The sequence below is a fragment of the Pleurodeles waltl genome, chromosome 11 (genome assembly GCF_031143425.1).
Source record: "Pleurodeles waltl isolate 20211129_DDA chromosome 11, aPleWal1.hap1.20221129, whole genome shotgun sequence".
NCBI classification, from domain to species: domain Eukaryota; kingdom Metazoa; phylum Chordata; class Amphibia; order Caudata; family Salamandridae; genus Pleurodeles; species Pleurodeles waltl.
The window spans coordinates 83092851-83119645 of record NC_090450.1 but is presented as its reverse complement, the minus strand read 5'-3'; the positions used below and the strand labels follow the sequence as shown (position 1 = coordinate 83119645).

The window sequence follows — 26795 nt, the reverse complement described above, 5'->3', positions numbered from 1 at the left end:
GTCTTAGAGGTAATTGGTTCATGGCATTTTACACATGATTTTTGTTTGACTAAATATAGTTTTTTTTTTTTTTTTTGGTTATTAAAAGTTAATGGATAGTGGGAAAATGCAGTCAGTTTGCCACTGAGAACAGGTGAGAATACAGTCTCACATGGGCATTTGCACAACTTTAAACATGAAAGAATTACATGTATTTTAAGTGACCAGCAGACATAGTAAACTCCTAACATCTCCACTCTTTTCCTCTCCTCTTTGATGTTATAGGGTCATGTTGTCCTGTGAATAAATTCTTATGGTATGGAATGTTTACTAGTTCTACAAATTGTGGGCATTATCTGCTTATCTCAAGTTGTGTAACTCTTTCTTTGCAGCATACTGGATTCTGCAAAGGCTCTGTGATGAATGTTGAAATGGAAGGTCCTGGGGTACAGCATGTGTCAGTCTCATGCGACATCTTTGAACCCGAGGTACAGTATTCTTTAGTACTCTTTGTTTATCAGATTAAACTAGATAACTCATCCAAAACGAATCAAGCCTGTCAGTTAGCCCAGTGGGATACTGAGTAATATGTATTGCCTAACGAATGTAAGAAAAATTAAAAAAAGGAGTGAATCAATCAAGCCTTTACGATATCAATGTGTAATATATGAATTGCCCGAAGAATGTAGGAATCATTTACAAAATGAATGAATGAGGGGAAGGAAGAAAATAAAAGTCCATTTTTATTAGCACTGGAAAAACCTCACCCCAGTGATTACGTATGGAGCAAAAAAGAATAGACAGTTAAAACCACTGTTTTAATATTTTTTTAAACCATTAGGAAACAGTAAAAATCTCTTATGAATTCACACCAAATAAAAATTGAAAACAGTAAAGTTAATTATAGTATTTGAGCATATCTACCTAATACAAGCGAAGTTCAGGATGATGCCCAGATGTTGACAGGCCTGCTATGATTCCTCCTTTTAGAATGACTGTTGGCAAATTAGTAAAATAAAGCACAAGTCTTTTTTATATTCTGTCTTTAGGATAAATACACAATATTTGCAGGGGCGGCTCCTCCGTAAAAGTGGAGGAGTGTTGCTCCCCTGCTCAGAGTCAGGCAATGACAAATAAAAAAAAAAAAAAAAAATGTATTATAATTTTGTCACTATCTCTCTGAAAGCCCTGGTGGGGCCAGTGTAGGAAAGTACCATCTTGCCTGGCATGTTACCCCCATTTTTCACTGTATATATGTTGTTTTAGTTGTATGTGTCACTGGGACCCTGGTAACCCAGGGCCCCAGTGCTCATAAGTGTGCCTGTATGTGTTACCTGTGTAGTGACTAACTGTCTCACTGAGGCTCTGCTAATCAGAACCTCAGTGGTTATGCTCTCTCATTGCTTTCCAAATTGTCACTGACAGGCTAGTGACCATTTTTACCAATTTACATTGGCTTACTGGAACACCCTTATAATCCCCTAGTATATGGTACTGAGGTACCCAGGGTATTGGGGTTCCAGGAGATCCCTATGGGCTGCAGCATTTCTTTTGCCACCCATAGGGAGCTCTGACAATTCTTACACAGGCCTGCCACTGCAGCCTGAGTGAAATAACGTCCACGTTATTTCACAGCCATTTTACACTGCACTTAAGTAACTTATAAGTCACCTATATGTCTAACCTTTACCTGGTAAAGGTTAGGTGCAAAGTTACTTAGTGTGAGGGCACCCTGGCACTAGCCAAGGTGCCCCCACATTGTTCAGAGCCAATTCACTGAACTTTGTGAGTGCGGGGACACCATTACACGCGTGCACTACATATAGGTCACTACCTATATGTAGCTTCACCATGGTAACTCCGAATATGGCCATGTAACATGTCTATGATCATGGAATTGCCCCCTCTATGCCATCCTGGCATTGTTGGTACAATTCCATGATACCAGTGGTCTGTAGCACAGACCCTGGTACTGCCAGACTGCCCTTCCTGGGGTTTCTCTGCAGCTGCTGCTGCTGCCAACCCCTCAGACAGGCATCTGCCCTCCTGGGGTCCAGCCAGGCCTGGCCCAGGATGGCAGAACAAAGAACTTCCTCTGAGAGAGGGTGTGACACCCTCTCCCTTTGGAAAATGGTGTGAAGGCAGGGGAGGAGTAGCCTCCCCCAGCCTCTGGAAATGCTTTGTTGGGCACAGAGGTGCCCAATTCTGCATAAGCCAGTCTACACCGGTTCAGGGACCCCTTAGCCCCTGCTCTGGCGCGAAACTGGACAAAGGAAAGGGGAGTGACCACTCCCCTGACCTGCACCTCCCCTGGGAGGTGTCCAGAGCTCCTCCAGTGTGCTCCAGACCTCTGCCATCTTGGAAACAGAGGTGCTGCTGGCACACTGGACTGCTCTGAGTGGCCAGTGCCACCAGGTGACGTCAGAGACTCCTTGTGATAGGCTCCTTCAGGTGTTAGTAGCCTTTCCTCTCTCCTAGGTAGCCAAACCCTCTTTTCTGGCTATTTAGGGTCTCTGTCTCTGGGGAAACTTTAGATAACGAATGCATGAGCTCAGCCGAGTTCCTCTGCATCTCCCTCTTCACCTTCTGATAAGGAATCGACCGCTGACCGCGCTGGAAGCCTGCAAACCTGCAACATAGTAGCAAAGACGACTACTGCAACTCTGTAACGCTGATCCTGCCGCCTTCTCGACTGTTTTCCTGCTTGTGCATGCTGTGGGGGTAGTCTGCCTCCTCTCTGCACCAGAAGATCCGAAGAAATCTCCCGTGGGTCGACGGAATCTTCCCCCTGCAACCGCAGGCACCAAAAAGCTGCATCTCCGGTCCCTTGGGTCTCCTCTCAGCACGACGAGCGAGGTCCCTCGAATCCAGCGACACCGTCCAAGTGACCCCCACAGTCCAGTGACTCTTCAGCCCAAGTTTGGTGGAGGTAAGTCCTTGCCTCACCTCGCTGGGCTGCATTGCTGGGAACCGCGACTTTGCAAGCTTCTCCGGCCCCTGTGCACTTCCGGCGGAAATCCTTCGTGCACAGCCAAGCCTGGGTCCACGGCACTCTAACCTGCATTGCACGACTTTCTAAGTTGGTCTCCGGCGACGTGGGACTCCTTTGTGCAACTTCGGCGAGCACCGTTTCACGCATCCTCGTAGTGCCTGTTTCTGGCACTTCTCCGGGTGCTACCTGCTTCAGTGAGGGCTCCTTGTCTTACTCGACGTCCCCTCTCTCTGCAGGTCCAATTTGCGACCTCCTGGTCCCTCCTGGGCCCCAGCAGCGTCCAAAAACGCCAAACGCACGATTTGCGTGTAGCAAGGCTTGTTGGCGTCCATCCGGCGGGAAAACACTTCTGCACGACTCTCCAAGGCGTGGGGGATCCATCCTCCAAAGGGGAAGTCTCTAGCCCTTGTCGTTCCTGCAGTATTCACAGTTCTTCAGCCTAGTAAGAGCTTCTTTGCACCAACCGCTGGCATTTCTTGGGCATCTGCCCATCTCCGAGCTGCTTGTGACTTTTGGACTTGGTCCCCTTGTTCCACAGGTACCTTCAGACAGGAATCCATCGTTGTTGCATTGCTGATTTGTGTTTTCCTTGCATTCTCCCTCTAACACGACTATTTTGTCCTTAGGGGAACTTTGGTGCACTTTGCACTCACTTTTCAGGGTCTTGGGGAGGGTTATTTTTCTAACTCTCACTATTTTCTAATAGTCCCAGCGACCCTCTACAAGGTCACATAGGTTTGGGGTCCATTCGTGGTTCACATTCCACTTTTGGAGTATATGGTTTGTGTTGCCCCTATCCCTATGTTTCCCCATTGCATCCTATTGTAATTATACATTGTTTGCACTGTTTTCTAAGACTATACTGCATATTTTTGCTATTGTGTATATATATCTTGTGTATATTTCCTATCCTCTCACTGAGGGTACACTCTAAGATACTTTGGCATATTGTCATAAAAATAAAGTACCTTTATTTTTAGTATAACTGTGTATTGTGTTTTCTTATGATATTGTGCATATGACACTAAGTGGTACTGTAGTAGCTTCACACGTCTCCTAGTTCAGCCTAAGCTGCTCTGCTAAGCTACCATTATCTATCAGCCTAAGCTGCTAGACACCCTATACACTAATAAGGGATAACTGGGCCTGGTGCAAGGTGCAAGTACCCCTTGGTACTCACTACAAGCCAGTCCAGCCTCCTACATTGGTGGCAGCGGTGGGATAAGTGCTTGAGACTACTTACCACTCTTGTCATTGTACTTTTCATAAGAGAAAAATATACAAAACAAGGTCAGTGTATATACACATAGCCAAAAAGTTTTGCATTTCCTCTTTTCACTCTTTTCTAAGTGCTGAAAAGTACTTCTAAACTTTCAAAAAGTTCTTAAAAGTTTAAAAAGTTTTTTTCTGTCTTTCCAAAAAGTTCTGAAAACTTTTTTCTCTTGGTCTATCACTTTAACTCTCTCTAAAAAATGTCTGGCACAGGCCAAAAAGTTGAACTGTCCAAACTTGCATATGATCACCTTAGCTGGAAAGGAGCAAGGAGTCTCTGCATAGAGAGAGGTTTGAGTGTAGGGAAGAATCCTTCCTTAGAACTGTTAATTAATATGCTTAGAGTACAGGATAAGGCCATAAGTGCCCAATCTGTAGAAAAAGTAGCTAATGGTTCTCAATCTGATCCAGGGACTCCCCCAGGAAAAGGTTCAGGAAAGAAACTTCTTAGCCTGCCCATTACTAGACAGTCTAGCATAGTTGGTACAGAGGTTGAATCACATCATACTGATGATGTGCTCTCACATTATACTGGTAGCCAAGCTGTTAGGGTGCCCTCTGTAAGGGACAGGTCTCCTTCTGTTCATTCCCATCACACCTCTGTATCTAGAAATGTCCCTCCCACCCACCCTGATGACAGATTGTTGGAAAGGGAGCTCAATAGATTGAGAGTGGAGCAAACCAGACTGAAGCTCAAGAAGCAACAGCTGGATTTGGATAGACAATCTTTAGAAATAGAGAGGGAAAGACAGAAAATGGGTTTAGATACCCATGGTGGCAGCAGCAGTATTCCCCATAGTCATCCTGCAAAAGAGCATGATTCCAGGAATCTGCATAAGATAGTTCCCCCTTACAAGGAGGGGGATGACATTAACAAGTGGTTTGCTGCACTTGAGAGGGCCTGTGCTGTACAGGATGTCCCTCAAAGGCAGTGGGCTGCTATCCTATGGCTATCATTTACTGGAAAAGGTAGGGATAGGCTCCTTACTGTAAAAGAAAATGATGCTAACAATTTCCAAGTTCTTAAGAATGCACTCCTGGATGGTTATGGCTTAACCACTGAACAGTACAGGATCAAGTTCAGAGATACCAAAAAGGAGTCTTCACAAGACTGGGTTGATTTCATTGACCAGGCAGTGAAGGCCTTGGAGGGGTGGTTACATGGCAGTAAAGTTACTGATTATGACAGCCTGTATAACTTAATCCTGAGAGAGCATATTCTTAATAATTGTGTGTCTGATTTGTTGCACCAGTACTTGGTGGACTCTGATCTGACCTCTCCCCAAGAATTGGGAAAGAAGGCAGACAAATGGGTCAGAACAAGAGTGAACAGAAAAGTTCATACAGGGGGTGACAAAGATGGCAACAAAAAGAAGGATGGTAAGTCTTCTGACAAGGGTGGGGACAAATCTAAAAATGAGTCTTCATCAGGCCCACAAAAACACTCTGGTGGGGGTGGTGGGCCCAAACCATCCTCTAATCAGAACAAGGAAAAGAAACCATGGTGCTATTTATGTAAGATAAAAGGCCATTGGACAACAGATCCCAGTTGTCCAAAGAAAGGCACCACAGCTCCTACCACTACAACCCCTACTGCTACACCTAGTGTCCCTACTAATAGCAGTGGTGGTGGGAGCAAACCTACTAATAGCCAATCCAAGGGAGTAGCTGGGCTCACTTTTGGTAATTTAGTTGGGGTTGGTCTGATTAGGGAGACCACAGAGGCTACTTTAGTCTCTGAAGGGGCTATTGACTTAGCCACTTTGGTTGCTTGCCCCCATAACTTGGAGAAGTACAAGCAACTAACCCTAATAAATGGTGTTGAGGTCCAGGCCTACAGGGACACAGGTGCCAGTGTCACAATGGTGATTGAGAAACTGGTGCACCCTGAACAACACATACTTGGACACCAGTACCAAGTAACCGATGCTCACAACATAACACAAAGCCACCCCATGGCTGTTGTAAATCTCAACTGGGGGGGGGTATCTGGTCCAAAGAAAGTTGTGGTAGCTTCAGATTTACCTGTAGACTGTCTATTAGGGAACGATTTGGAGACATCAGCTTGGTCAGATGTGGAGTTGGAGGCCCATGCAGCAATGCTGGGCATCCCAGGGCATATTTTTGCTTTGACAAGGGCTCAGGCCAAAAAGCAAAAAGGACAGGGAAGCTTGGATCCTGGAACAATGGACCAAGTGCTCCCTAAAGCTAGGGCTAGTAGAAGCAAACCACTTCCTACTATCCCTCCCTCTACAGTGGATTCTAATTCTGAGGAAGAAGAATTCCCTCCCTGTGCAGAACCTACACCAGAGGAGCTGGAAGCAGACACTGCTGAGCTTTTGGGTGAAGGGGGGCCTGCCAGAGAGGAGCTGAGTGTGGCACAGCAAACCTGTCCCACATTAGAGGGTCTCAGACAGCAAGCTGTCAAACAGGCTAATGGGGATGTCAGTGACTCACACAGAGTTTACTGGGAGGACAACCTCTTGTACACTGAGCAAAGGGATCCTAAACCTGGAGCTGCCAGGAGATTAGTGATTCCTCAGGAGTACAGAAAGTTCCTCCTAACACTGGCACATGACATTCCCTTAGCTGGGCACCTGGGTCAAATGAAAACTTGGGACAGATTGGTACCACTGTTTCATTGGCCTAGGATGTCTGAGGACACAAAAGATTTTTGTAAGTCCTGTGAAACCTGTCAAGCCAGTGGCAAGACAGGTAGCACTCCAAAGGCACCCCTTATCCCACTGCCTGTGGTTGGGGTTCCCTTTGAAAGGGTAGGGGTTGACATAGTTGGCCCCCTTGACCCTCCTACTGCTTCAGGCAATAGGTTTATCTTAGTGGTAGTGGACCATGCCACAAGGTATCCTGAAGCTATTCCTTTAAGGACCACTACAGCTCCTGCAGTGGCAAAGGCCCTCCTGGGAATATTTTCCAGGGTGGGCTTCCCAAAGGAAGTAGTATCAGACAGAGGAAGCAATTTCATGTCTGCATACTTAAAGGCCATGTGGAAGGAGTGTGGTGTAACTTACAAGTTCACAACACCCTATCATCCACAAACAAATGGACTGGTGGAGAGATTTAATAAAACTCTCAAAGGCATGATTATGGGACTCCCTGAAAAACTCCGCAGGAGATGGGATATCCTTCTACCATGCCTCCTTTTTGCCTACAGGGAGGTACCCCAGAAAGGAGTGGGCTTCAGCCCCTTTGAACTTCTTTTTGGACACCCTGTTAGGGGTCCACTCACACTTGTAAAGGAGGGTTGGGAACAACCTTTAAAAGCTCCTAAGCAGGATATTGTGGACTATGTACTTGGCCTCAGATCAAGGATGGCTGAGTACATGAAAAAGGCCAGTAAAAACCTTCAGGCCAGCCAAGAGCTCCAGAAGCAATGGCATGATCAGAAGGCTGTTTTGGTTCAGTACCAACCAGGGCAGAAAGTGTGGGTCTTGGAGCCTGTGGCCCCAAGAGCACTCCAAGATAAATGGAGTGGTCCACACACAATTGTTGAAAAGAAGGGTGAAGTCACCTACTTGGTTGACTTAGGCACTGCCAGGAGTCCCCTTAGGGTGCTCCATGTCAACCGCCTGAAACCCTACTATGACAGGGCTGATCTCACCCTGCTCATGGCAACAGATGAGGGACAGGAAGAAGACAGTGATCCTCTACCTGATCTCTTCTCTTCCACAGAACAAGATGCTCTTGTGGAAGGGGTAGTTTTGGCTGATTGTCTTACTGCTGAGCAGAAAGATAATTGCATAAACCTCCTAGGACAATTTTCAGAACTCTTCTCCATTGTGCCAGGCACCACTTCTTGGTGTGAGCACACTATAGATACTGGAGACAGTTTACCTGTCAAAAGTAAGATCTATAGGCAGCCTGACCATGTCAGGGACTGCATAAAGCAAGAAGTTCAGAAGATGTTGGAACTAGGAGTGGTTGAGCACTCTGACAGTCCATGGGCTTCTCCTGTGGTACTGGTACCAAAACCCAATTCTAAAGATGGAAAGAAGGAAATGAGGTTTTGTGTAGACTATAGAGGTCTCAACTTGGTAACCAAAACAGATGCTCACCCTATACCCAGGGCAGATGAGCTAATAGATACACTGGCATCTGCCAAGTATCTAAGCACTTTTGATTTGACTGCAGGGTATTGGCAGATCACAATGTCAGAAGATGCTAAACCTAAGACTGCATTTTCTACCATTGGAGGACATTACCAGTTTACTGTAATGCCTTTTGGTTTGAAAAATGCACCTGCCACTTTTCAGAGGTTGGTGAACACAGTCCTGCAAGGGCTGGAAGCTTTCAGTGCAGCATATTTGGATGATATAGCTGTCTTTAGCTCCAGCTGGGATGATCACCTGGTCCACCTTTGGAAAGTTTTGGAGGCCCTGCAAAAGGCAGGCCTCACTATCAAGGCTTCAAAGTGCCAGATAGGGCAGGGTAAGGTGGTTTATCTGGGACACCTTGTTGGTGGGGAACAGATTGCACCACTTCAGGGGAAAATCCAAACTATTATTGATTGGATTCCCCCTACCACTCAGACTCAGGTGAGAGCCTTCCTAGGCCTCACTGGGTATTACAGGAGGTTCATTAAGAACTATGGCTCCATTGCAGCCCCTCTTAATGACCTCACATCCAAGAAAATGCCTAAAAAGGTATTATGGACAGCAAACTGTCAGAAAGCTTTTGAGGAGCTGAAGCAGGCCATGTGCTCTGCACCTGTCCTGAAAAGCCCTTGTTACTCTAAAAAATTCTATGTCCAAACTGATGCATCTGAATTAGGAGTAGGGGCAGTCCTATCACAACTTAATTCTGAGGGCCAGGATCAACCTGTTGCTTTTATTAGTAGAAGGTTGACCCCTAGAGAAAAGCGTTGGTCTGCCATTGAGAGGGAGGCCTTTGCTGTGGTCTGGGCTCTGAAGAAGTTGAGGCCATACCTGTTTGGCACTCACTTCATTGTTCAGACAGACCACAAACCTCTACTTTGGCTAAAACAAATGAAAGGTGAAAATCCTAAATTGTTGAGGTGGTCCATATCCCTACAGGGAATGGACTATACAGTGGAACATAGACCTGGGAGTAGCCACTCCAATGCAGATGGACTCTCCAGATATTTCCACTTAGACAATGAAGACTCATCAGGTAATGGCTAGTCTTATTGTCCTTCGTTTGGGGGGGGGTTGTGTAGGAAAGTACCATCTTGCCTGGCATGTTACCCCCATTTTTCACTGTATATATGTTGTTTTAGTTGTATGTGTCACTGGGACCCTGGTAACCCAGGGCCCCAGTGCTCATAAGTGTGCCTGTATGTGTTACCTGTGTAGTGACTAACTGTCTCACTGAGGCTCTGCTAATCAGAACCTCAGTGGTTATGCTCTCTCATTGCTTTCCAAATTGTCACTGACAGGCTAGTGACCATTTTTACCAATTTACATTGGCTTACTGGAACACCCTTATAATCCCCTAGTATATGGTACTGAGGTACCCAGGGTATTGGGGTTCCAGGAGATCCCTATGGGCTGCAGCATTTCTTTTGCCACCCATAGGGAGCTCTGACAATTCTTACACAGGCCTGCCACTGCAGCCTGAGTGAAATAACGTCCACGTTATTTCACAGCCATTTTACACTGCACTTAAGTAACTTATAAGTCACCTATATGTCTAACCTTTACCTGGTAAAGGTTAGGTGCAAAGTTACTTAGTGTGAGGGCACCCTGGCACTAGCCAAGGTGCCCCCACATTGTTCAGAGCCAATTCACTGAACTTTGTGAGTGCGGGGACACCATTACACGCGTGCACTACATATAGGTCACTACCTATATGTAGCTTCACCATGGTAACTCCGAATATGGCCATGTAACATGTCTATGATCATGGAATTGCCCCCTCTATGCCATCCTGGCATTGTTGGTACAATTCCATGATACCAGTGGTCTGTAGCACAGACCCTGGTACTGCCAGACTGCCCTTCCTGGGGTTTCTCTGCAGCTGCTGCTGCTGCCAACCCCTCAGACAGGCATCTGCCCTCCTGGGGTCCAGCCAGGCCTGGCCCAGGATGGCAGAACAAAGAACTTCCTCTGAGAGAGGGTGTGACACCCTCTCCCTTTGGAAAATGGTGTGAAGGCAGGGGAGGAGTAGCCTCCCCCAGCCTCTGGAAATGCTTTGTTGGGCACAGAGGTGCCCAATTCTGCATAAGCCAGTCTACACCGGTTCAGGGACCCCTTAGCCCCTGCTCTGGCGCGAAACTGGACAAAGGAAAGGGGAGTGACCACTCCCCTGACCTGCACCTCCCCTGGGAGGTGTCCAGAGCTCCTCCAGTGTGCTCCAGACCTCTGCCATCTTGGAAACAGAGGTGCTGCTGGCACACTGGACTGCTCTGAGTGGCCAGTGCCACCAGGTGACGTCAGAGACTCCTTGTGATAGGCTCCTTCAGGTGTTAGTAGCCTTTCCTCTCTCCTAGGTAGCCAAACCCTCTTTTCTGGCTATTTAGGGTCTCTGTCTCTGGGGAAACTTTAGATAACGAATGCATGAGCTCAGCCGAGTTCCTCTGCATCTCCCTCTTCACCTTCTGATAAGGAATCGACCGCTGACCGCGCTGGAAGCCTGCAAACCTGCAACATAGTAGCAAAGACGACTACTGCAACTCTGTAACGCTGATCCTGCCGCCTTCTCGACTGTTTTCCTGCTTGTGCATGCTGTGGGGGTAGTCTGCCTCCTCTCTGCACCAGAAGATCCGAAGAAATCTCCCGTGGGTCGACGGAATCTTCCCCCTGCAACCGCAGGCACCAAAAAGCTGCATCTCCGGTCCCTTGGGTCTCCTCTCAGCACGACGAGCGAGGTCCCTCGAATCCAGCGACACCGTCCAAGTGACCCCCACAGTCCAGTGACTCTTCAGCCCAAGTTTGGTGGAGGTAAGTCCTTGCCTCACCTCGCTGGGCTGCATTGCTGGGAACCGCGACTTTGCAAGCTTCTCCGGCCCCTGTGCACTTCCGGCGGAAATCCTTCGTGCACAGCCAAGCCTGGGTCCACGGCACTCTAACCTGCATTGCACGACTTTCTAAGTTGGTCTCCGGCGACGTGGGACTCCTTTGTGCAACTTCGGCGAGCACCGTTTCACGCATCCTCGTAGTGCCTGTTTCTGGCACTTCTCCGGGTGCTACCTGCTTCAGTGAGGGCTCCTTGTCTTACTCGACGTCCCCTCTCTCTGCAGGTCCAATTTGCGACCTCCTGGTCCCTCCTGGGCCCCAGCAGCGTCCAAAAACGCCAAACGCACGATTTGCGTGTAGCAAGGCTTGTTGGCGTCCATCCGGCGGGAAAACACTTCTGCACGACTCTCCAAGGCGTGGGGGATCCATCCTCCAAAGGGGAAGTCTCTAGCCCTTGTCGTTCCTGCAGTATTCACAGTTCTTCAGCCTAGTAAGAGCTTCTTTGCACCAACCGCTGGCATTTCTTGGGCATCTGCCCATCTCCGAGCTGCTTGTGACTTTTGGACTTGGTCCCCTTGTTCCACAGGTACCTTCAGACAGGAATCCATCGTTGTTGCATTGCTGATTTGTGTTTTCCTTGCATTCTCCCTCTAACACGACTATTTTGTCCTTAGGGGAACTTTGGTGCACTTTGCACTCACTTTTCAGGGTCTTGGGGAGGGTTATTTTTCTAACTCTCACTATTTTCTAATAGTCCCAGCGACCCTCTACAAGGTCACATAGGTTTGGGGTCCATTCGTGGTTCACATTCCACTTTTGGAGTATATGGTTTGTGTTGCCCCTATCCCTATGTTTCCCCATTGCATCCTATTGTAATTATACATTGTTTGCACTGTTTTCTAAGACTATACTGCATATTTTTGCTATTGTGTATATATATCTTGTGTATATTTCCTATCCTCTCACTGAGGGTACACTCTAAGATACTTTGGCATATTGTCATAAAAATAAAGTACCTTTATTTTTAGTATAACTGTGTATTGTGTTTTCTTATGATATTGTGCATATGACACTAAGTGGTACTGTAGTAGCTTCACACGTCTCCTAGTTCAGCCTAAGCTGCTCTGCTAAGCTACCATTATCTATCAGCCTAAGCTGCTAGACACCCTATACACTAATAAGGGATAACTGGGCCTGGTGCAAGGTGCAAGTACCCCTTGGTACTCACTACAAGCCAGTCCAGCCTCCTACAGCCAGGTGATAGGGTGGAGGAGTGGTAAGCACTGTAAAGTGCATACGTCCGTTTGGCCGTTCATCTTAGGATAGCCAAACCAACATGGGGACATACATTACTCCAACCCAGCTGTGTTACACAGCTGGGTTGGAGAAATGGCACAGACTCCCTGTGCCTGAGCGAGAGCCAGACTAGCCCGCTCAGGCCAATCCCAGCACTGGTCTCATGCCTGGTATAGCACAAGAGCAGAGTCTGAATTGGGAGCCTGTGCTTTTGTAACCCAGTGATTGACGGGAGAACGAGGAGCACCAAGGCAACCGGCATGGACGCTGGGACCGGATTTAAAAAAAAAAAATATTATTGTAGCTGTGCCAAATCCTAGCAAACTTCTGGGACCAACCACTTGCCCGCTAGAATAGTTCTTCTGCCTGCTTATTACACTCCATAGCTACCCATTCCCTCACTGACGGGTCCTCCATCCTACCCAACTAGCAGACCCAACTAGTGCCTGATTTAGGTACTGGTGGATGGGTTATGCCATCACAATGGTGATGAATTTCCCATCTGCCAAAATCTAAATCTCATTACATTCTATGGGACTTAGATTTCGGCGGACGGGATATCCATCACTACTGTGATGGTGGAACTCATCCACCAATTTGTAAATCAGGCCCAAAGCATTTCTGGACAGTGTCATGTTGCTGAAGAGAAGCATGTACTTGTTGAGGGTCACATCACATCAAATACCCAGGAAAACCAACCAGGGTCCCCTGTAATCAGTGAGAGTTATACTCAACCAGAATCCCCTCACACTCAGACACTCCCAATTGGTGTGCAGCAAGATACCCTGGTATCCATATCTCATGTGGCACTAATCAGTGTCTGTTTTGTCCACTGTGTGTAACGGGGTACAAGTGAAGTACTCCCTGTGCAACTGCTTCAGCTGTACCAGCCTGAACCCAGCCCAGATAGTGACCTACATGCCCCCCTCCCCCACTCGTCAGCTCCAATTTTTCCAAAGTTGCTCTCCCACTTCATCTCAATGTCAGCATTGTATGTTGATCCCTGTGCACTCTTATTTCACTTTTCTTTTGGAATCTCCTCTGTCTGCTGGTGTCTCAGACTTAGGTCTGTTGGGTGTTTAGTGCCGAAGGCCAAGCATTCTGGATGTTCTCTGTTTTAATGGAAGACAGCACAGACAATGCACCTGAGAAATAAGTATCAGATAGGACCATAGCAATTCCAGTTTTCAGGCAGTAAAGGAAGCACTTGCACAATAAAATTTGAGATGCGTGGTATAGATGCTAGTCAAAAAGCAAGAAACATGCAAGTCACGTATATGAAGGTGTCCTTTCTGCACTCATGAGTGACACCTAAAGAGAAAATATTTATTTTTCCTTAGAAGTTAAGACAAGCATGATGTGAAAAAAGCAAAAGTTATAGTGGAGCAAAACATAGGACTTTTAATAGTAAAAGTAATAAAAAGTACAGTTCAACCCCCCCACCCAAAAACACTGAAAGTCACCAGTTATACATAACTCAGCTAAGGATAACTTGGACAGCCATAGCTTCCAGATGTCATCAGTGATGTGTTGGGGGAAGTCATAAGCTGTGCTTCATAGCAGTGCAAATTATATTGTCAGTTACATATAGGGGGTCATTACGACATTGGCGGACGGCATCAGCCGCCCGCCAAGATCTGACCGCCATGCGTGCCAATGCGGCCGCACCCCCGCCGCGGCCATTTGGAGATCCCCGCTGGGCCGGCGGGCGGAAACCTGGTTTCCGCCCGCTGGCCCAGCGGGGATCACGGCCGCACCATAGGAGCCGGCTCCAAATGGAGCCGGCGGTGTTGCGGCCGTGCGACGGGTGCAGTTGCACCCATCGCGCTTTTCACTGTCTGCACAGCAGACAGTGAAAAGCCGCATGAGGCCCTCTCAGGGGGCCCCTGCACTGCCCATGCCAGCAGCATGGGCAGTGCAGGGGCCCCCAGGGGCCCCACGACTCCCCGTACTGCCAGCCTTTTCCTGGCGGTTCAGACCGCCAGAAAAAGGCTGGCGGTCGGGGACTGGTAATCCCCTGGGCAGCGCTGCAAGCAGCGCTGCACTGGCGGATTACATCTGCCGGGGCCATTGTGGCGGTAAACCGCCGGCCCCGGCAGTGCGACCGCGGCGCTACCGCCGCGGTCACAATACGCCAGAAGGCACCGCCAGCCTGTTGGCGGTGCTCCTGTCGTTTTGGCCCTGCGGTTATAATACCGCCAGGGTCATAATGACCACCATAATCCCTTGCAAGCAGTCATCCTCCAGCAAGTGGTGTAGGTTAAATGATCAGGTGACAGGTGAGAATTGCACTGCCAAGCCAGACCTAAACATCCATGTAGGTTAATGACTGCTCTCCTCCCATCTGTTTTGCTGCCAGAGGAAAAAACATGCATAATGTAATTATTTAAGACTCTTTAACAGGAGAATAGTGTCATGTGCCCTTGAAAGTCCAACCCTCGAACAACTGGATAAAAAAAAAATGATCAGAGCTTTCTGGAGGTAAAGAAATACTTTTGTAGAAGCACACAACTTCCGCCCAATCAAAACATGTACTCCTGGCTCCCAACATGTGGGTGTAGTCTGGGGACAGCTGTGCCCCAAAGATCCTTACCCCATTTTAGCCTTTCTTTCTACTGGTTCTGCAATACTCCTGTGGTGCTGGCTCCTGCTAGAGTACCTCGAGACTGCAGTGATCCAAGACATTTTGTTTTTAAGTTTTGGCTCCAATGGGGGTCCCTTTGGAATTCTTATACAGAGGCTAGGGGTTGAGGGTACACTGCCCCCTTACATCGTTTTCAAATATTTTTTAGGACTCGAGGACTGAGTCCCGAGTCCTGTAATGACAGACGAACATTCCTCCTCATTTTTCGACCAGCCAATCAGTGCTCTGCGGGTCCGATCTCAGTCTCGCAGGACCAGCCAATCAGTATGCCTTTCTTTTTTTAATTACAGTACCTCCACAGGAATAAAGCGGCACAGGGTATCTCTATTTTTTTCCTTAATTTCTAAAAAATGGCTGAAAAGAGTTGCAGCAAATCACAAAAAGCTTGGATTGTGAGTAAAGATCTTACTTTTTGCCAAATTTTGTGTTATTCTGTTTTCACTATGGCACTGTTAAAAAAAACCTTATGGAAATTACATGAGGAGTTTGGGTTTAGGGACCCCTTTTCTCTCAGCCATCACTTGACAGACCATTCCGCCTTGCAGGAAGTAGCTGAGGTAGATGAATATTTTCTTTTTAAAGTCTGTGAAGATTTGTCAAATAACGCAGTTATTAACAAAACAAACAATGCACTTTCTATTGAAAGTCTGACCTAACTAGAACTACACAGTGGCGAATACAGCTGTATAATACATGCAGATTTGTCAATAGGTTTGTCAAAAATGTATTTTCAGTGAAATGTTAGAGTCAACCATAACCATACATGTGTTAACGGTATCTTTGAGATATATATATATACATAATAATATATATTACTTATATATATGTTCACTAATATTCACTTTAACTCGCGCTCCGAACATGCAGTTATTTCTTAATTAGTATGAATGCTAATGCTTCATTTATATTTTTAATAATGTTAAAGAAGTTGTCATGAGTGCTGTAATATCTGGGATGGCATGACGAGGATGCGAGTTATAGTTACCTTAGGGCGCGAATTATAGCTACTTGAAATAACTCTAACAATAACTGCTGAATTTCTCTGGTTTTGTGTGAGTAAATTCAGAACCTAACTATAACATCCCTGTAACCTTTGGTTTCTTAAGTGAATTTCTGAGATTTTTAAAATTCTATTTCCTAACTGTAACGTCCCTGTAACCTTAGTTTTTTTCAGGGAATTTCTACGGTTTTATTTAACGTAAAATAATTTTATTACTATATGTTAATCCAACCCCTGCTGTGCCCGGCCTTCGGCCAGGCCCTGCAGCCAACCCCCTTAACCACTGAACCCCATGCTGCACATGGCCTTTGACCATGTGCAGCGGGAGTTGGCCATAGGGTCTGTCTCTCTGGATGTGAGAATAGGTGTGAGAGGGTGTCACTGGTTGTGAGAATGGCTGTAGTGTCTTTCTGGGTGTGAGACTGGGTGTGAGAGGGTCTATGTGGGTGTAAGGGGGAGCACTTACCTCTGGTTGGTAGCTGCTTCCTCATTAGGTGAATGGCCAGTGTGGGGGAAGGGGTCCCTCGCGGCCCCACTCCCCAGGCCGATTTAAGCCCCGGGGAACCATTGTTCGGCTGTCACTACAATTGAGAGGGGCGGTGCGCAATGCCCGCCTCCCTGGGCCAATCTTGGCCCTGGGACCCTATCCCCCGGGGCCCGGCCTTCATTAAATGGAAGAGGGGGCCATGAGGCCTCCTGCCGATTTGAACTCTAACCACTGGGGCCTGGCCTTATAATTTATATTTTTTGGGAGGAGGGGGAGCTCCTTAGACCAATCTCAGCCCTGAGGACCCCATCCCCGGGTCCCAGGGTTAAAAAATTTTGGGGGGGAGGGAGGTGTCCGTGCGCCGATCTCAACCTCAGGGACTCCATACCCCGGGGCCTGGCCATGTCACTTGAGGGACCCACAGGGCTCCCAGTCAGCACCATTGGGGACCTGAAGGCCCTCAAGGTCCCAGCCACCTCCCTGCCTCCTGCAGGAGCTGACATTGCTGTCATAGACAGGGAGTGCTAAACATGCATCTCCATCTCTGTGAGAGCAATTGTTTTCACTGTTTCCATGCCTGCATCTCTCCAGGCAAGGATTGACAGCTCTCACTTGTTGAAACTGGAGTGTTTGCTCTGACTTTGTGGGAGCTCTCAAAGTTCCTGAAAAGTCAGAGCAGCTATGCCCCTGGGTGGGCACTCCAGGACACAGCAGGAGCCGACCTAGGGGGTGACGGTCTCCAGGACCATCTATGGCTCCACACCAGAGGCCATGCAACACCGCCAATGTTGTATTTGGACCAGGAAGGTAGTGGTCCTTGGGGTCCGCAATGGACCCCCTTCATTCTTTTATTTTAGCCTCGAGGAGATGGTGGTCCCCGGGGCTGCGGGGAGGCCTCGTAGCCCCCCTTAATTTAAATAAATAGCTATGGGGAGGTGGCGGTCCCCGGGGCTGCAGGGGCCACTCCCCCCTCTTGTAAATCATTGTTTGCCCCTGGGAGTTGGCAGTCCTTGGAGCTGTAGGTGGGGGGCCACGCCCCCATATGAATCAGTGTTTGCCCTGGTGAGGGGGCAGTCCCTGGAGTTGCAGGGGCACTATGCGGCAACCCATGTAAATGAATGTTTGCCCTGGGGAGGCGGCGGTCTCCAGGGCTGTGGGTGGCTACAGGACCCCCCCTTATATAATTTACTGATTTTCCCCTGGGAAAGTGGTGTTCCCCAGAACGTGGGAGTGCAGCACGGTTCCCCGCATACTATTGAAAAAAAGCCCAGAGGAGGTGGTTCTTCTCAGGGAGCTTAAAAGAGTATCTAACGAGTTCCACTACTAATTTGAAGAATAAATTGTAAATGAAAGTTATAACTATAACTTAATAATTTTTACATTATCTGTAGCTTTAACTTGGCTTGCATAGGGAAAGTATGTTTTTCTAACTATACTTAATCTTTAACCTTTGTATTTTCATTGAAAATCAATGTTTGTTTTTAAATTTTTAATAAAAACGTGTTTCAAATCAACAAGTCCACTGTCATAAGTAAAGAGTTGTTATGAGGAGTGTTATATAGTACAGTGGAGGAGAGTGTTGTGAAATCTATTGTCATAGAGTGGAGTATTGTAGCTTGGAATAGAGTGGAGTAGTGTGCCATACAGTGTAGTAAAGTGTTATATAGTGGAATGCCTTGGTGTCTCATATAGTGGAGTGAAGAATCGTAAACTTGAGCAGCGAGTTGTACAGTGAATTGGCGTGTTGAACACTAGAGTAGGATGTCGTAGACTGTCATAGATTCGATTAGAGTTTTAGAGTGGAGTAGGGTGAAGTAGAGTATTATAGGGTGTCATCAAGTGGAATACCATGGAGGAGAGTGTCTTAGAGAAGAGTGCTGTGTCATATAGTAGAGTGGTGTATTGTAGAGAGGAGTTGAAGGGTGTGTCGTCCAGCGTCACACAATCTAGTACTGTGGCATAGATTGGAGTAAAGCATCTTAGGGTGCCATAGAGTGTAGTACAGTGTTGAAGAATGGATTTCCATACATTGGAGTACAGTGTTGGTCAGTGGAGCGGCGTAGAGAAGAGTACAGTGGCGTAGAGTGGGATGAAGTGTAGTAGAATGGAGTATTTTGGAGCTGTGCACACTGGAGTGGGATACTGTAGGGTAGAGTAAAGTGTAGTAGAGTGGAGTGGCCTGTAGTAGACTATAGTGGCATGGAGTGCAGAAGACTAGTTTGGTGTAGCATACAGTTGAGTAAAGTGTCATAAACTGGAGTACCGTGTTGTACAGTGGAGTGGAGTGGGGTGTCATATGGTATTGGAAAGTGATGTAGACTAAAGAAGAGTAGAGTGGCATACAGTCTAGTTGTTTTTTGTAGAGTGGAGTATTGTCGAGTAAAGTACACTGTTATAGAATGGATTGGTATACAGTGTTACAGAGTGCAATGGTATGGAGTGGTGTACAGTGTAGTAGTGGAGTAGAGTGGAGTACTATGTCAACGTAGAGTGCAAGGGAATACAAAGGGTTGCATGCAGTCTTGTATAGTTGACTATAGTACTATAGAGCAGAGTGTAGTAGAGTGATGTACAGTGGCATACAGTATAGTACAGTGAAATGAGGTGGATAGACAGGAGTGAAATATTTGAGTGTGGCATACAGTGCAGTAGAGTGTTGACGAGTGGAGTTGCTTAGATTACAGTAGTGTGTGAAACAGTGAAGCTAAGTAGAGTGGATTGTTTTATAGTAGCGTAGAGTGAGGTAAAGTGTCATACAGTGGTGTAGAGACAAGGTGAATGGTGTAACGTAGTGTGGAGTAAAGTACAATAGAGTGTTTTGGTGTGTCATTGAGTAGAGTAGTATGGAGTGGAGTGTACTTGTGCTGCCTAGGTAGAAAACTGATATAAAGTAGAGTGGAGCACTGTGTTGTATAGAATGGTGTGTAGAAAGTGATACACTGAATAAAGTGTTGTACATTGGAGAGAATGGTCATAGAGTGGAGTGTAGAGTTGGACAGTGGAGTATACAGGCATAAAGTGGAGTAGAATGATGTAGACTGCCAAGAAGTATGATAGATTTTTATAGAGTGGAGGAGAGTATCATACAATGGAACAGCGTAGAGTGGAGTATTGTACATTGTAGCGGCGTAGAGCAGATTACCGTAAAGTGAAGTATTATACAGTGGAACAGTGTAGAGTGAAATACTCTACAGTGGAGTGTAGTAGAGTGGAGTGGCATGGAGAGAAATACCATAGAGTAGAGTGGTGTACAGTGTAGAGTGGAGTAAACTATTATAATTCAAACGGTGCCTCATACAGTAGAGTTTTGGAAACTGTTGTTGAGTGGAGTAGAATGCTGTACAATAGTGGCTATGGGCATAGTGTAATTTGCAAATTTGGACAGTGGAATGTACGGGGATAGAGTGGAGTGGAGTCAAGTACAGTGGCATGGGGTGTAGTAGAGTTATGTAGAGTAGAGTTATATAGAGTGGATGAGAGTGCACTGCAGTGGCAGAGAATGAAGTAGCTAACAGTGGAGTGGTATAAATTGGAATAGCATAGAGTTGAGAAGCGTACACTGGAGAGGCATACAGCGGATTGGTGTAGAGTGTAGTAGCGTATGATGTAGCAACATACAGTAGAGTGGCGGAAAGTGTAATAGCGTATAGTGTAGTAGCTTACAGTGGATTGACATGGAGTGAAGTGGTATATTACAGGGTGGGGTAGAGTGTAGTAGCATATAGTGGAGTGGTGCACTGTGGAGAGGGGTAGAGTGGAATACCATAGAGGAGAAAGCCAAAGATTGAAGTTGCATACAGGTTAATAGTATAGAGTGGAACGGCGTACAGTTGAATAGCACAGAGTGGAGTACAGTGGAGTGGTGTAGAGTAAAGTGAGGTAGAGTGAAATAGCATTTAGTGGAGTGGCATAGAGTAGAGTGGCATCCAATGGACTAGCATAGAATGGAGTGGCATAGAGTGCAGTGGTGTACACTGGAATAGCATAGATTGGAATAGTGTATGGTGGAGTGGCACACAGTGGAATGACGTAGAATTTAGTGGTGTACAGTAGAACAGCGTATACTGGAATAGTGAATAGTGGCATAGCATTCAGTGCAGTGGTGACCAGTGAAGTGGTGTAGACTGAAGTGGAGTACACTGGAATAGGGTAGAGTGTAATAGCATATAGTGGAGTGACGTACAGTGAAGTGGTGTCCAGTGTAATAGCATAGAATTGAGTGGTGTAGAGTGGCATGTCATACACAGGAGTGGCGTAGAGTGGAGTAGCATACAATGGAGTGGAGAGGCATACAGTGTAAAGGCATAAAGTGGAGTAGCATATACTAGAGTTGTGTATAGAAGAGTGGCATACAATGGAGTCGCACAGACTGAAAAGGAGTAAAATGGAGTTGCTTACAGATAGTGTAGGGTTAAGTGGCATAGGGCGGGTGTAGTACAATGGAGTATCATAGATTGTAATAGTGTATAGTGGAGTAGCATACAGTGGAGTGGCTTATAACGGAGTAGTGTAGACTTGAGTGAAGTAGAGTGGCGTAGAGTAGAAGGTAATGGCATTCAGTGGAGTGGCGTAGAATTGAATAGCGTAGAATGAAGTGGCGTACAGTGGAGTGCCATAGACTGGAGTGGCATATGGTGGGGTAGAGAACAGTGGAGTGGCATACAGTGGAGTACTGTAGAGTGGATTGGAATGCAGTGGAACAGAGTATAGTAGAGTGGCATACAGTAGAAGGGTGTGGAGTGGAACAGCATCCAGTGGAGTAGCGTCTAGTGGAGTGGCGTACAGTGGATTGACATAGGCTAAAGTGGTGTAGAGTGGAGGTGCATACAATGTGTGAGTTTAGTGGCATAGAGTGGCATTGCATACAGTGTAAAAGCTTAGAGTAGAGTCATGTAGAGTGGAGTCTTGTACAGTGGATAGCGGCTGAGTGTAGCGCCATGTGGCCACAGTGGCATGGCATCTGGATGAATGTGAAATTTAGCAGCAGTGTATATTATGGTGTGCAGAGTATTGCAAAACAGTGAATTGCTCTTCCTTGTGTTTCTCCTGATTTACATTTCAACACAGGGCTGCACATGGTTGCCTGGCCTTGCTTTATAAATCTGACTTAAGTATTGTGTCACTCATGTGACACCCTGTGTGACACAAGCCTACCCCAAATCAATAATACAGCTCAGCCTTAGTTATATTTAGGGCCATGCTATACTGTGATAACTTAGTATTATACTATGGTATGTGGTGATGGCAAGCCAGTATATAATTGGGTAATGGCTGTTTTTAGAGAATGAAAAGGCAGCCATAATGTTTAGTACACTTTGGCTGTGTTCAGTGTTAGGGTCTTAGATATACTTAAGTAGTTGGTAAGTAGGTAAGTAGTTGGTTTCTACCTACTACCACTTTATTAAAGTGGCAATAGGTAGGGAAAAGTATTTATATTTTTAAATATATTTTAGCTAAGTTTACGGTCAAGTACCGCAATTTAAAAAAAATACTTACCAAACCTAACTGCAGTACTGAAAAAGCATAATCTCTGGCCATAATGTATAATTCAGCCAAATTTCATGTAAATCAATTCAGCGGTTTTCACTGCTATGTCAAATATAGGAAAAGCATTGGTGGCAAAATGTGTTTTGGGACCCCCCATTTATCTTTCTACCCCACTAATGATTCATCACAAAAATTCTATAGGTCTTGAAAGGTTTGTGGGGATTCATCAAACTGGTGGAAACTTTTAAGGAAGTAATATTCGAGGTATTCCTATCTTTGGAAATACTAACTATAACTACAGATTCCAATCAGATTTAATGTGAGTTCTTTCTTTTATCTATAGTTTATATAATCATGTGACCATAAATGTGTCTTTTAGTCGTTTGTGTAGTAATTCTGAAAGTTTACATGTGCAGTTTAGTTTATTGTATGGGCTTTCTAGTTACTTTTAGTAGGATTGAGCTACATATGAAGCCAAAGTGAATGCACTCCAATTATTGTTGATATAAAAAGTAGGATAATTTTTTTTCCCTAATTTCCAATTATCATGTCCTCCATATAGTAGTTTGTGTAGCTCACTGCTAGGTCATTGATCTATTCTGTTGCACAGGAGTTAATAAGGAAGATGTTTTTTGTTCGGCTTGTTGGGCACAGTTTTATTTTGTGAGCAGAGAGAATGCAAAGGAAATGTATGTAGATTAAGATGTAGTCTGTGAGTTAGTTTGTAGGTTTCCATTAGCATATGACCATAAATGGGTCTTTCAATTGCATATGTAAAGTTTCCAATTTACTTCATGAACAGTCTAGTTTATTTTATGGGCTTCCTTGCTACTTTTAGCAGTATTGTGTTGCAAGATATTACTAAGTTGACAATTACTTCGTACTAGCAATACCCCGCAGACTCACTTGTGCCCCCTAATATGAAATACTGCAGAATAAAAAAAAAAAAACAACTGACAAACCGTTTCGCTATGCGAAATACAAACGTATATGGAAAATGCATTGGATTTAAAGCCTGTTTTTCTTTTGCACCTCTCCTTTACCGTCTATGGGTGTATGTGAAAAATTTGCAGCAATGTAGATTATGGTGTGTAAAGTAATGCTAAGCAGCGAATTGCGCTGACTTGCGTTTCTCCAGATTTACAAATCAACGCAGGGCCAAGCATGCTGGCCTTGTGGTACCTTCTAAATTTGACGCAAGTATTGCAATGCCCTTGGGACACCATGCGTGACGCAAGTGTAACACAATCACATAATACAGCTAGTTCTTAGTTATATTTTGGATCATGGTATACCATGATAACTTTGCAATATATCATGGTACATGGCGATGGCAAGTCAGTATATCATTGGGTACTGGCTGTTTTTTGCGACGGGCATGGTTATTGAAGTGGTAATTGGCAGGAAAATTTACTGTTTTTTGAATATATTTTTAAATAGGTTCTCAGCCATGTACCGCAGTAGTTAATAGTCTATGGAAAATGCATTGGTGGAAAAACGTGTTCTGGGACCCCTTTTTATTTTTCCACTCCCTTAAAGATTCACCAGAAAAATTTACAGCATCTCAAAATGTGGCAAATGCTATAGGTCTGGAAAGTATTGTGGTGATTCGTCAACAGGTGGAAAATTATTATGGAGCTAATATCTAAGGAATTCCTATCTCTGAGAATACTAACTATAGTTACAGAGTGGCAAACAAATTGAATGTGATTTCATTATTTTTTTCTTATTATTTTATCATGTATTTGTTTTATTGTTTTATATAACCATGTGACCATAAATGTGTCTTTTAGTTTTTCATGTACTAATTCGGACACTTTACATATGTAGTCTAGTTTCTATTGGTAGAATTGTGCTACATATAAAAACCAAAGTGATGAAAGCCAATCATTGTTGTTATAAAAATAAAGATAATTATTCTTTTTTCATAATGTCCAATTATCATGCCCTCCATAGAGTCGTTTGCGTAGCTCACTACTAGGTCACTTTTCCATTTTGTTGCTCAGAAGTACAAAAGGAAGATGGGTTTTGCTCGGCTTGTTGGGCACAGTTTTATTTTGTAAGCCAGTGAGCATGCAAAGAAAATTTAGGTAGATTAAGGTGTATTATATTCCTTAATTTGTTTATAGGTTTCCATTAGCATGTGACCATCAATAGGTCTTTCATTTGTTCATGTAATAAATCTGAAACTATACATATGCAGTCTAGTTTATTTTTTGGGCTTCCCTGGACTTTTAGTAGGATTGTGCTACCTATTGAGGCCAAACGTAATAAAAGGCAATCACTGTTATTGTAATAGAAATTGAGATTATTCTTTTTTTCCTAGTGGACAATTATCATGCCCTGCAAAGAGTAGTTTGTATGGCACATTGCGAGGGGAATTTTTCATTTGGTTGCACACGAGTGCAGAAAAAAGATGGCTTTTGTTTGACTTGGTGGGCCAATTTTATTCTTTGAGCCAGAGAGCATGCAAAGAAAACTTTTGTAGATTAAGAAATAGTCTGTTCGTTATGTATTTGTGTATAGCTTTCCGTTATCATGTAAACATAAATGGGTATTTCAGTTTGCTCATGCAGTAAATCTGAAACGTTATGTATGCAGTCTAGTTTATTCTGTGGGCTTCCTTGTTACTTTTGGTAGCATTGTGCTACAAGACATCACTAAGTTGTTGGGCCTTGTGACTTCATAACCACTTAATAACATTTCTTGCAATAGCATAATTAATCATCTACATAGTCTTTTGTACATTGCTGTGAAATTTTATTGCAATCCATTCAGCTGTTTTGCTGCTACATGCAGTACCAAAGTCCATGTGAAATACATTTAGATTTTAAACGTTTTTTGGGGCCCCCTTTTTATTTTGTGTCCCCTTGTCCAAACCGTAAAAAATTTCAATTCTTCAACAGTGTACCTGGTGCGACAAGTATGCAGCTACTAAAACTAAGCATGAATACTCAGTTGTTTATTTGTTGAGGTTCATTATTGTATTATTTATGAAACAACAAGTCCTGAAGTACTTGTTTAATTTTGTTTGAAATGTTAATTGTTTCATTTCAGGCTGCTGTAATTGAAGAGCAAAAACACAAAGAGATTGAAGAAGAGCAAGATCATCATGATCATAAGGACTCTCATGGACATCACCATCATAATCATCATCATGACCATGACCATGTCCATGAGCATGATCACCACCATGACCACAAACATGATCATAACCACACACATCACCATGATCACAGTCATGAACATCTTGATCATGACCACAAACATGATCATAACCATACACATCACCATGATCACAGTCATGAACATCATGATCATGACCACAAACATGATCATAACCACACACATCATCATGATCACAGTCATGAACGCCTTGACCATGGTCATGATCACAACCACACGCATCACCATGACCACAAGCATCATCACAACCACATACATGATCATGAAAATGAGCATCACCACCAACATCTGCATAAGCATGAGCATCACCACCACTCATCGCCCGATGCTCAAAAAGTCCCAGGAGCACCTAAAACTATTGGAGTTGTTAAAATTCTCCCCTCTATAGATGACACTTCTGGTTCTGACCAGAAATCCAGAAAGGTTGATTCCTCAGATGCGGGAAAGCCTGTTGTATTGCCAGTCTTCCCAGATCAACCAGGACACGCAAGTGAGGCCAGGCCTGTGCCTCTTCCGTGGTTGCCCAAGAAAGCAGGTACACCTGGAATACAATCAAAACCAAAGCCGTCTGTACCAAAGAATCCATTTGGTGAGCCGACTATTCTTCCCTTTCCTGAAAAATCTGCAGAATCTAATCTCTGCCCTGGCGAAGCCAAGAATTATGTATCTCTCATTGATTCATTGTTGTCAAATGATCATAAAGTGCCCCTTCCAGGTCCTGCAGCTCCAGGTCCTAAGTAAATTAATTGCTCATATTGACAAGAAGATTTTCTCACCCAAATATAGCTCATCCATCCTTGCATCGTCTCATAATTTGAGACTCTACGATATAAAATTTGACAAAAACAATCTTCTCAGTTATGCTAAAAACGAATTGTGCTAAAATATTTTAAAATAAAAAATCCAAAGATCTCAGCATGATACCTTTGCTTTTGGGATGACATATGCTTAGGCTTGCAAAAAGAGATTTATGTGGTTCTGAAAGCCGATGAACAAAACCATGTTTGAGTTGTTTGTGTCAGTTAAGCAACTTGTTAAAACCAGAATGGCACAGAGAGATAACACAACTAATGTTTAACATGACGAAACATGTTGACAGGGTAACAACATTATATTTATAATGTGTTCCACAAAATCCACCAATTGTAACAGTATATTAAATACCTCTTTTTTTAAACCATGAGTGTGAGTTTTGTTTTACTGGATTAATAAAATGTTGATGACCATTACTAGTGGAGTGTCTAATGGAGGTTCTTAGGATCAGATGTCTAATCAGCTCAAAATAACTTTTTGCAATGTACAAAACCATTGTATGAGCCAGAAAAGATGTCCCAACTTGTAAAATGTCTATTGTGACTATTTCAAAATTTCAGCTAGGAAGGGGTGTAAAAAGGGTTTTCGAGTTGGAATGGTAAAGTATTGCATCAGTGGTTCTTGATCACATATCATTGTTCAGTTACTGACTCCTGTGTTGTGTAAGAAATATCTCCTGTTCCAAATTTTCAACATGAGGCTCAACA

At 44.8% G+C, this 26795-nt stretch overlaps 1 protein-coding gene across 1 annotated transcript in view; it reads left to right on the top strand.

Moving 5' to 3' along the window:
• The window catches only part of LOC138265430 (antihemorrhagic factor cHLP-B-like), a 59721-nt gene extending 33269 nt beyond the window's left edge, over nt 1-26452 (top strand). Inside the window, exons 6-7 of the mRNA XM_069213130.1 lie at nt 372-467; nt 25147-26452. Of these exons, the coding sequence (XP_069069231.1) occupies nt 372-467; nt 25147-26016 (966 nt within the window). The 3' untranslated portion in view covers nt 26017-26452. The remainder of the gene's footprint in view (nt 1-371; nt 468-25146) is intronic.
• Nucleotides 26453-26795: the final 343 nt, after the last annotated feature.